This window comes from Lutjanus erythropterus, chromosome 10 (genome assembly GCF_056507025.1).
Source record: "Lutjanus erythropterus isolate fLutEry1 chromosome 10, fLutEry1.hap2, whole genome shotgun sequence".
NCBI lineage: Eukaryota > Metazoa > Chordata > Actinopteri > Lutjaniformes > Lutjanidae > Lutjanus > Lutjanus erythropterus.
In genome coordinates, this window is record NC_139326.1 from 4,773,472 (window position 1) to 4,785,716 (window position 12,245).

General features: G+C 40.6%; 1 protein-coding gene across 2 annotated transcripts in view; it reads left to right on the plus strand.

The window, feature by feature from the left end:
- wscd2 (WSC domain sialate O sulfotransferase 2) overlaps positions 1-12,245 on the plus strand; it is a 51,874-nt gene that overhangs the window by 24,597 nt on the left and 15,032 nt on the right. For both annotated transcript variants that reach the window (XM_084727930.1, XM_084727931.1), the window contains exon 2: positions 4,041-4,925. In XM_084727930.1, the coding sequence (XP_084584056.1) occupies positions 4,535-4,925 (391 nt within the window). In that variant the 5' untranslated portion in view covers positions 4,041-4,534. The remainder of the gene's footprint in view (positions 1-4,040; positions 4,926-12,245) is intronic.

Genomic DNA, 12,245 nt, shown 5'->3' on the forward strand with positions numbered 1-12,245 from the left:
AATTGCAGCTAGACTCCAGCCTCGCTCTTGTTGTTATCATTTGAACCTACAAATAAGCCACAAGTTCAATTTCATTTTCATTAAGAGGGGGGTATGAATTATTAACACCTATAATTAACCTGTGTGTGGCCCTGAGAGGCAGCGTGGGTAGGTGTTACACACACCGTATCCTCATGTCATTTCCTCCATCTGTTCACCTTCTTAAACCTGTTTACTGTGTTATAAACACAGAAGTGCCTCACTGCTTCGTAGCTATAGCCTCTGTAACATATACACACTCAGCTATAAAACAATGCTCTCTTGTACATCTTTTGCTTTCAATCCCACTAAGGGGCCATGACACATTTTCAGGATACTGTTTCTCCCACAGTCAGAGTAGAGGCGTGTAGAAATATGCAGTTTTATTTTTCTATTTAGACCTTGTAACCCTGTAGGGAACTTAACCTAGATATGATTAAGTTTCTCGAAGGCAAACAAATTATACAGTCGGAAACAAAGAGCAGCTTGTTTGAGAGTTACTGCATCTCGTTTGTCCTGAAATATGAATCATTTCTCCATCGACAAGCAGCAAAACTTTGTAGGACTCAAAATGCTTTAAGACAGAGTGTAGGAGTCACTTTTCAGTTTTGTTTATACAGCTGCTACGCTGTAGAAATGAATTTAATTGTGTAACTGCATTTATATGAATCCCTGTGGATTAGAGGCTGTTCATGGAAAAGAATAAATCACTGAAATCAATCAACTTCAGATAAAAGGAATAGATTGTGAAGAGAAGATAGGCTAGGTTAGCTTAGCTTAGCATAAAGCCTGACAAGAGCTGGTCAGTTATGTAACACCCCATAAAACTTGTCATTGTTACATTTCTATTTGTTTGCAAATTACTTTGTTACATAGGGACCCTTAAAGGTATTCTTGAATTTAGGCTCAGCCAAGCTGTTTTCATCTGTTTCTCTTTGTGCTAAGCTAGCAAGTTAACCTGCTGCTGGATGAGAATGGTGTGGTGGTATGGTACCTTCCTGCCCTGTCTCCTGCAAATTGTGTTTATATGCAACTTATTTTCAACAGCAAATACACATCTGGCAAGTCACAAAAATGTTGATACTGAATATATCAGTAAAATGTTCACTGATAATGTATATATTTGTTTCCCGCCTAAACAGGCAGTCTTGCTATGCAGTATTCTCTCTTATTGACTAGAGCATTATTCAAAATTCAGCCTGATTTTTTTTAAACATCTAACCAAAATCACAGTCTGTTCCTAATCTTACCCAAAATGCTTTTGTTGCACAAAACCATGTGTCAGCTACTTTTACCATCAAAAGAGGAGCAGCAAATTTTAAATTCTGTATTTTCCTTGAAGACTTTTCTTCTTCTTCTTCTTCTTCTTCTTCTTCTTTTTAATTTGGCATGCATAGATAACCTCGGGAAACTCAAAACTAGACAACGGAAAATGTGAGCTGTTGATGTAGACAATGACGCACATGCAATATTAAAACATTTAGTTTTATTTGGTGTTTGCCACATAAGATCATTTTTTTGTCAAAGCCACAGGGAGCCACTGGAGAGAGGCATGTAGCAGACTCTCGGTTTGAGTGTACACTGTATTTTGAATATTTTCACTGCTTTACCGTGTTGTGAAGCAGCCTTTTCCTTTAAAATTGCATTGAAATTAGATAAGCCAAATATCGATCTCTCTCGCTCAACCAGAGCCGCTGGAGAAGAGCAAAAGAGTCACATGCAACTGTGGAGCTGCAGGTCGCAGACCACTGCCCAAACCTAACAAAAAGCAAGATATTGCCTTACCTTTGTACGCTCGCCATCCACCCCAACCACCTCCCTGTGAGTGCAGCACGGTACATATACAGTATGTACTGTTTCATTCAGGCAAAGAAACTGTGTCTCTGAACATAATCCAGGGAGGAATTATGTTTTCACCACAATGTAATTATGAAAACAATTTAGAGACATTTCCAAGCTCTTCATCTAACTGTTGGCAAGAGAGCAAATAAACATACAATCTCAAATAATTCCATCATAATAGTGCAGATACCTTTGTATGTGATCTTAAAATGCAGTGGCTAATTTTTAAGCTTTAACTTTATTCCAGCAATTAGACACCATAACAGGTTTAATTCTAGGACACTATTTTCCTCCTTATTTTGACGCCTGAAGCCTGAACAAATGAAACTCTTTTATGTCCTGAGTATAAACCCCACTAATATGATTAGATTTGTTTTTCATTAACTTTGACTCATCTGCTGCAACACCCTTCAGAACATTTACTGTTTGTCATTTTTGAACTTGGACTCAAGAAAAGAGATTTTAATCTTCAGATGAGCAAAACACTGAATAATTAAAATGCAGACAAAGACGACTGTAATGAAAGCCGTCCTTGCAGGTATTCAGAAGTTTCTGAGCAGGATACAGAGGCAAAGTTTTGAGAAAGTCAGACAGAATGAGGATTGTCTTTTTGCCCAGATGCTGCGGATTTGAGCAGAATGTGATCCATTTCTCCTTGAGGGTCCCAGACTCTTCCCAGACTACCGGAGGGGGAGAGTAGAGGGGCGGAAAGCCAAAGGAGGGGGTCTGCGGTGCCATTGAGGTTTCAGGTGACAAGTATTCTGCGGGATTTGTCCCGGGGCAGACAGAGAGCCACAAGGGCGAGTGTCCCCTCGAATGTTCTGGAAAATTCCCTGACCCCGAGGAGTGTTGCGTTACACCTTCCAATTGTCGCCTCCCAGGCTCGTCCCAGAACAGAGACGCCTTTGAGAGAGGCTGCAGAGAATCTGGGAGGTCTGGATTCAAACGTCCCAAAAAACCATGCAGTAAATTGTAAAATCTAAAACAGAATTATAAGAAAAAGATTACAGTATAACCTCTAAATTTTAAGTATGAGCAGACTTTAACCTCTGCATTCTTTGAAAATCAAGTGTTGGCTCTTTTCCCGTCTCATATTCACACAAATTATCATCACCTTAGATCATCTTGAATCATGTTTTTAATTCCCTTCCATTCCCACACACATTAGTTCCCAAAGACATCAGTGAAAATGCCGCAGGGTAGAGCTTTGTTTCTATTTTTCCCCCTCTGGCTTAACCTAATTAATTAAAGATAATGTGCAACTCTGAGCTTGTTGCAGTGAAGCTTTTCTGATTTCTGCACAAAATAACAACAGAAATACATTTTCAAGATACTTGATTGCTTTTAATCCTGTGATTTGTCTTTGCTTTGTTCCAAACTGTGTTCTGCGTTTTCATAAGACTGCCAGAACGTTCCTACTAGGTTTCTATTTAGTAGCCCTCCCACAACGTTTTAAGAACATTGTGCCAATGTTTTTGTTCAATGTGACATTTCTAAAATGTTCTAACAACCACATGAAGTAATGTTTTTTGTTTTATTTGTAACGTTCCCTGGAGGTGTCCTGCTGGTAGTCTTCCAGATGATCTCCCCCGATACAAAGAGTGTTGTGCAACCACGACATGACCAAAATGAGGAACCTTCCCAGAACATTCTAGGAACATAACCACAGTTTTAACATTAAACTAACCTTCTTGAAACATTCGGCTAATCATCACAGAAATTTCCAAGAATGAAATCTTCACGTTAGATTCACAGTAGAAAAACTTAGTAAGGGGAAATTTTAACTAACTTTCCCAAAATGTTTTGGAAAAAGAACCACAATGTCAGTTTTACATCAGAAAAATAAGGGGGAACACTTACGCAACTATTTTGACTAACCCTCCCAGTCAGAAAAACTTGCAGGTTTAGCATCAGGATAATGCAGAAATACTCGAGAGCCATTCTCAGAGCCAAAAACAAACATTCCCAGAACATTTTGTGAATCAAATGTTGCCAGCTGAGATATTGTTTGAATGTGCAGTTCCTTCTTGTGTTGTGTTAAAGCTGAGCAGGATGTTTGAGATGCTGTGACTCCGTCCTTTTGTTACCTGCTCATGCTATTCCTCCTCTTCCACGTGCGATAAAGCTTACTCAGGTGTACACTCACTCTTCCTCTCTTTGTGTGTGTGTCTTTGCTGCAGATGGTGAGTCACGCCCTCTCTCTCCCGGATCGTCTCATTGAATAGCCGGCCGCACAAAGACTAAATAAAACCCTCTTCCTTCTGCACAGCGTGGGAGAAAGTGCCGCTGCCGAGCTGCCGTGGCATCTCTGTCGGTTGACAATTGGAGTGAAAGCAGCGTTGGACGATCGTCTTTCACTCAGAGCTGCTCACCTTTCACGCCGGTGGCCCCGGAGCCGGCTCTCAGGACTGGACCGTCAGTGGGAAGGCAGAGACACTCGGCAGAGCTGCACAGGTGTAAAGCATCTTCCTCATGAGACTGAAGGGGCACACATGAGGGGAAGGTCATGCTATTATTTGGATGACCTTCATGCAGGATTAAGACACTTTAACTGACTTTTTCTTCATTTTGTTTTGGGCCCGGCGGGGCCGTGTGCTGGGAGCTGCTGTTGATTCTTCTGCTTTATGAGTTTTCATCACTGGCAGAGTGTGTCTGAGTGGCAGGGGGAGCCAGCATGGCCAAGCCTCTGCTGAAGATACAACGCTATTTCCGCAGGAAGCCTGTCCGATTCTTCTCCCTCATCCTCCTCTACCTGACTGCCGGGAGCCTCGTCTTCCTGCACGCTGGCTTCGTCGGGGACGGTGGCCCCGGAGCCAGAGGGGGCCGGGACTCTGTGGTGGCTTCAGAGATGGGCAGGCGGACGTCGCTGTCGGACGCTCGGGGGCTTGGCATCATGGGTAGGGTGTTTAAGGAGACGCGCAGGTCAGGACGGAGGTACGGCCCTCCATGGATGAAAAAGGCCAGACCGGAGGGCCAAGAGACAGTGCGGAGGGGGGGAGACTACACCAACAACTGGAACCGTGCACTTAAAGGACGCAACGCCAAAGACGTGGACGATGGAAGAGGTGGGTTGGGTTATATCAAGACTCAGAATCTCAGCATACTCATTTTTAATAAAACAACTTGCTGTAAATTCAACAAAATGTTCCAGTATGTCCTGAATGAGAAAAAGAGGGTCCACAGAAAATCTGACAAATATTTATTACTCATAAAATTCTCCTCTTTAACTCTTAAGAGATCCAACTGCTGGTTTAAAATTATTTCTTGACTACACCTGTGTACCACTTTTTTGCTTCCCAAAATAAAGATTTAAATCAACATCACTACATTGACATAGGTTACTTGTGCACAAGGTAATATAAATTGACACTAATCCATAGAAATATTGGTATTGATTTCAACATTTAAAAATATTTAATACTGCCAATTTGAGACCTCATAAAATCCCTGTACCAGAATCTTTGAATATGAGGTTTTATTTCAGCGCCAACAGTTCAGAACAATTAAACACATGCCTACTAAAATGCAAAGTTTAGTGCGGAGCAGAGAGAACAAAAATTATTTTACAAAACCATTAATCGTTCACCTCCCAACAATTACCACTTCAACATATATTCAAAATTCAGTGCAGTGCCAGGACTCAAGAATATGTGTGATTTTAAATACACTCCTGAAAAAAGCTTGGTTTCATCAGCTGCTGTTTCATCTACACAATCACTCAGGCAAACCAAAAATCTTTTAATATTTGAAATGAAATTATCCCACCGTCATACTTGTTTGCCGGGTCCTGGCGTCTCACGGAGCAGAGCTGAACTGACTGACCAAAATCTAAAGGGGGGTATTTTTTATTTATTACTTTTTTTTTTTACTACTTGTTGTCAGTCAGTTAATCGACTAGTTGTCTGGATTATAAAATGTCAGAAAATGGTGAAAAATGTTGATCAGTGCTCCTCAGGCTGTAAAATAATTTATTTTGCCCACAACCCAAAGATATTCAGTTTATGGAGTCATAGAGGAGTAAAGAAAACATTTAGACTTAAAAAAAAGACTGATTGATTATTTGAATAGTTGGCGATTTATTTAATGATCCATTGATAATCAATGATTATCGCAGCTCTTCTTGAAAGTGCTTAAATTTCACTCTAAACAGGCTTTAGGACCCTGCAGTGCAGATCAGCAAAGGTATAAATAGAATTTACTGGTACAATAAATAAATTTTAAATGAGGGAATATTCACAACAATTGCAAAAATAATTGCAGTGTTGCAATATTAATGATTAGTCTGTGTGTGTGTGTGTGTGTGTGTGTGTGTGTGTGTGTGTGTGTGTGTGTGTGTGTGTGACTGGATTCTTGTGTGAAATACAACAGTTCTTGTAATGACCCCCCATTGTTGTTGCCATAGTTGCTAATTAGAATATTTAACAAATTATAAGAAATTAAAAGTTTTTACATCACATTATAATACAAAGACACAGGCAGCTCTCATCTCTGCAACACTTGATGTTAATATGAAATGGTTTCAGAGTAGTCTCTGATTACAAACTGCACCGTGTTAATGACTGAGAGTTTCTGCTTGTAATTGGTCATGTAGGAACTCTCTTGAGAGTGGAGAGAGATGATGATTATGATTAAACCCTCTGTCTTCTTGCCTCTGAGTGAATCCTTCAAAGGTCTCTCTCACAGTGCCGCAGCTGCAGCTTCGCTCCGCTCGTGTTCAGCCGCACTCGAGCCGTGGCACAATCACAACATCCAAATCGCTTCATAATCATCGCAGCATTTATCTGCTCTCTTTATAAACCGCGCAATCCTGTCGGAGCAGGTTTACATGTAAACTCCTGGCTGACATGTCAGAGCTGATCTGATCACTCGCTGTTTTGAAAACACCAGTGTGAGGACAGGAGGACGTGTCTGTCCACAGCCGCTTCTCTGACCTCGGATGGTGCAAATATCCTGCTTTCTTATTCCTTTCCAAATGAAACATGATCAAATTAGCCGATTAGAGGATATCATTTACTCGCTTGGCTCACGTGCAGCATCTCTTCCTCCTGTCTGCTTTTTTCATCCTGTCAAACACTCTCTGCACTGCTGGATAAAGTATCAATTATTAAAAACAGTGTCAGCGGTGGATATCTCCTACATGTTTTCAAGGAAGCCCAAACCTTCCTGTGGCAGCAGAGTCAGACTCCTGCTCCTCTCTTCATGAAGAAACACAATAGACAACAGCAGCAGTTGGGGAGGAAGTACTCAGATCCTTTAATTAAGTAAAAGCAATAAGGTAAAAAAAAAAAATCTGTCTTGTATTTACTATGTTTACAATACTAACTTCAGTATTATCCCACTTGGACCCTATTTTCCTATGTGTTGTGTCTAAAATGACTAATGGGGACAACAGTTTTTTAAAATTGGTCTGGTATTGAGCGAGACGGCTGCAGTTTTCTGCCTGAAACTGCTTGCAACATAATCCCAGTGAGCAACTGTGCACTGTCAATGTACCACCACTGAAAGTGTTTGTTTTTTATTATTAAGTGTCTGACCGCATTTTGGAAATGATCCCTGCAGAAATAGACCTTTTTTAAAGAATAATATCAATTTTTCTAACTAGAAACACTTTTGCCAAATCCACCAGACTACGTTTTTTCAGAAGCAGTAATTTTATCACACAGATTTGACTCGACAGAAAGAAAATAAAGCTCAACAAAAATGCCTTGGTTCATCTTTCCACTGCTTCAACAGTCACGGACTCTGGTTTGGTCGAAATGAACCTTTAACTCACAGCGTTAGATGTGAAAATATCGTAAGGGAAGTGAGAGGGAGGTCAGAGACGATGTGCAGAGACAGAATATTTTCACATCCAACACAGTGAATTATTTCAACCAAAACAGACTCAGTGATTGCTGGAGCAATACAAAGATGAGCCAAGACATGTTTAGCGGATTTTATTTTGAGTTTGAATGAAGCGTGTTTGATTAAATTACTGATTATGTAAATGAAGTCTGGTGCATCTGGCAAAAGCAACAAATCAGCTGATCTTGCTCTTTAACAAAAAGGTCTTCCTCTGTAGGGATCCGTTCAGTAATGTTGAGCTTGAAAAGGTGCAAAAGGACTCCTGCATACGGTCTAACCAGCAGTTTAACATTCATTTGTGTTATTTTGGCAATAGACCTTCATCAGGCAAATATACCAAAATGTAAAAATAAATAAACATCATAGTGCAAGTTGGACAGTGTGCAGGAGTCCTTTCACAACTTTTTAGTCTACTCGCGCCTCTCTTGTCTCATCTAATCGATGTGAGAAGTCTTCCTTTGTTCTAAGTGATGTTGAGCCTGTCGGTGGCAAAACAAGCACCTTTAGTGGACTTACTTTGACAGTTAAATTAAAATTAAATTAAAAACTACATTCATAATTTTACTAAACAAAAAAAGTATGAGCAGCAAAATACATTTAAAATAAGGACTCAGTGTGCAGCAGATTGAGCACAGGCTCTGTCTGCAGTTTGGACTGATCCGATCTAATATCAGTATCAGGTGCAGAATACTGATGTTTTTACAAATTATAAATGCAGCATGTACTAATGCAATTTTAAGACCAATGTTTTAGCGCAAATTAATTAGTTACAGGCCGAGCTTGTGCAAGTACACTGAACCGGCCGTTGCATAACATGAGAAAGTCTGCTACCGCGTGAACTATTAACAGTTTGTTAACTTCAACATGGCTTAAGTTTGGAGACATTTTAATCTGGAAAAGTGTCTCTGTGTGTCTGTAGTTAATCTGTAAAGTAACTATAGCTGTTAAGTAAATGTTGTGGCATTATTTATTATTCCACTCATGAGAAACATTCAGTTCAGAAGCTGCGTGTCTGCTCCAGATACGACTCAAATGTCAGGAGGTGACTTCACTGGAAACTAGCACATGCTATTTGTGTGTTTCTATTTATTCACATCCATGATAACGTCTTAAAATAGACACAGAATGGCCATAAATAACTCCAGGATTTTACGATATCTCTGTTGTGGTTGCGTGGGTTTCTGGTTTCCCTCCAGAGTGCAGTTGGAGGCAGGTGAAGAATCTAAACTGGCCATAAACATGGAACATAAGTGTGAGTGACTGCTGCTCCGTCTGTGACAAAATGTGGAGGCCGCTTTCCTCGTCCATAACTCCCTCTGCTCCGGGACGGACGCCAGCCTCTCTGAGCCTGAAGAGAGAATAAATAAGTGATTCAAAAACCCTGAGTCACGGCACGGCACAGTACCCCGAGTGTACAATATTAAAGAACAATGATTTTCTAGTACAGTCGGAAGCTTTTTTTTTTTTTTTTTACAACTCAAGGCCAGAAAACAAACATGTTTACAATATAAATTTACACTGATCAAATGTAGGTCTCTCAGTCTGGCTCTCCTCTCTTTCCCTTTTCTGAAGCACTAACCTCACAGGACTGCAGCTGAAAGTGATAATAGAGTAATTAGTTGCTTCAAAGCATTCGTTTGCTCTCACACATCCAGAACTACTCATTACTGTGCAGTTTTAACCATCGCTAGAGCCCTCTTATGTATTGGTTTTTGCTCTCCTCTCACTGCAAATGCTCTCATTCTCACCGGCTCCGAGTTTAATCTTGAGAGAATATTGCAGCAAGAGATGCAGACTGCAGCACATACACGTCGTGTGGTGCAGCAGCACAGACGCAGATCGTACTGAAGATAAACGGTTTTTGTGCAACATGTATTTGATAGTGGTTTCATGGACTAGTTGACCAGCCGACTATCTAAATCACAAGCTAACACTGTTGACTCATCAGTCATCTGTGGTTTTAGCATGGTGCAGTAATAAAGCAGAGATGCAGCTGGTTTAATACTGTGCAGTGTTGTGGAGCACTAAAGCAACAGACACAGAGGGTGGACATAACTTTGATTGTTGTTTGAACAGTCATTTTCCTCATTATGCCATTTTAAATAAACAGAATTTAAAGAGAAAATTCACGTGGATGTCCAGTCAGAGTTGATGCTAAATGTAATCAATTGAAGCAATAAATTCCTCACTGCTGCTATATTGACCAAGAAAACTGATTCTCCAGCTGCAAAATCTTCTCTTCTTCCTGCATCCAGTGTTAAATGAGTATTTTGTCACCTAATGCTTTGGCTAATTAAGTGATAGCCATCAGCTAGGTTGTGACAACACAGGAACACAGGTGTAGGAGCTTACACACAATGCATCCTGGTACATTTAGGCACTGTTGCATGGCTCCATGAGCAGGAAAACTCAGTTTTCTTGGTCAGTTGCCTCTAAGGGATAGCTAACCCTAACCCAAAAATGAAAGTTCAGTCATTATCTTCTCACCCTCATGCCGATTGAAGGGTGGGTTTATTTTGGAGTTTGACAGGAAAACAGTGTTGTAGAATCTCCCAAACAATGGAAGTGAATGGTGACCAGTTTTAAAATGTGAAAAGACAACTGAAAAAATTAAATAAAATGCCTCCATACTGCTCGTCTGGTGTAACTCAAGTCTCCTAAATTCTTGACATGCTGTTTGGACACCGTCACACACAGTTCAGACTGGGCATGTGCACGGCTCCAAGCTAAAGAGCTACAGTGAAGATTCAGGCTAAAAACATGGTGTAAATGACATTTTCAACTTGGCATGTTGGGACTTTAGGAGACTTGGATTACACCAGATGAGCATCATCACTGTACTAGTGTATATTAGTGGTTGTGGGTAATATCAGCATCAACATACTCATGAATTACCAGAGTCTTCAGTACAACCACCTTCCCAGTCAACAACATCAACATCATCATCATCAGCAGTGATAGTCAGGGACAGTGTCCATTAAAAAACTGCAGCAAAAAAGCAGTCGTGTTGTGACTGCAGTCAAACACTGAGCCAGCTCTATTTCAGTTGGCCGGTGCGCCACTTAACACGTAACGGCGAGGGCCGGGAAAACTGTGCCTTGTGCCATTATTCCCAATCTGGGGAACATGTGCCCCCAAGGGTACCTGAAGTGATGAAGGGGGCAAGTGAATATGCTCTATATGTATGTACAGTACCAGTAAAAAGTTTGGGCACACTTCTTATTCAATGTCTTGTTTTTGTTTTGTTTTTTTTAACAAGAAGTTGTTCAGATTGTGCCAACAGTGTGCAAAGTCTGCCATCAGAGCAAAAAGAATCTGAAATATCAAAGAGCAGAAAACCTTTGTGCACTTGCAGATCGAGAGGTGCGTAGGTGAAGATCACAGGTCGACAATAAAACACAACAAGACTCACACGCTGTCTTCTGCACTTGCAATCAAAGATTTAATAACATAGCTGTTATTAAATCTCTGCGCTTGCGATCAAAGATTCAATAAAATCTTTGTTATTAAATTTTTAATTGCAATTGCTGAAGACAGTCTTCTTTGAGTCTTTTTGCTTTTTAAAAATGTAAAATCTAAAAAAAAAAAAAGCCTTTTTTTCCCCACATTTTTGCTTATTCCATGAATCCATATTTCATAGTTTTGTGACCTCCAATATTAATCTACAGTTTAGAAAAATTAAAAGATTTTCTGTCTAAGACACGGCGTCATTGTTCACCTGACTGGTCGAAGGATTTAGGCTCCTAAAAGCAATATATCCCATCTTATTTTATGCATTTAAACTGGCAAAGATCTCAGAATTTGTATTTATGCCAGTCAAAGTAGAGTGGTTGTTTTAACCCAAAGAGAGAGGGGGGTATGATGCAGGACTACTTGGATGGGCAGCTCCATCCATCCATAACACAGACTAGCTATTAATAATATGGACACATCAGTCGCAGCTGCTGTTTCATCCTTTCCCCTCATGTCATACTAAGCAGGAATACACTGTTCAAAATGCGGCTCCGGCGTCATTTAAATCATCGTTTCCCTTCATCATAAAGCAGATTATTTTCCAGCTCAACAATAGTTAGGAGGAAGATTACAGCCGAATCCTGCTCAAATGCAGGCCTTTAGAGCAGAACAATTAAAGTAATGCAGGGGACCAGGACTCATTTAGCTATTAACAGAGGCTCAGAGGGGTAATGGCACAGCACAGATGGCACACAGAGGTTTGTTTGTCGAAGGTACAGTGGAGCAGCAGTGCAGCTCAGACAGACTGGGGAGCAGCAGCGTTTAAATGGGAGTGAAGAGGAAGAAGGAGCTGTTGAAGGGCTGCTGCCTCTGCAGAGGTTCACTGAAGCCCAACCCCCACACGTTTCTGAAATAATGCAGAGATGAGTGCCACTACAGTTACAGGCCACTAGAAGGGGATGTGTGTCTTCATAAATAAATAAAGCCTCTGCCCCAGTTTGGACTCCTCATGTGCTCTGTTACTACACTGTGTAGGCATAAGAAGAAGAAGATACTGTGTTCACTTTATGGTCAAACTGTCAGGCTGT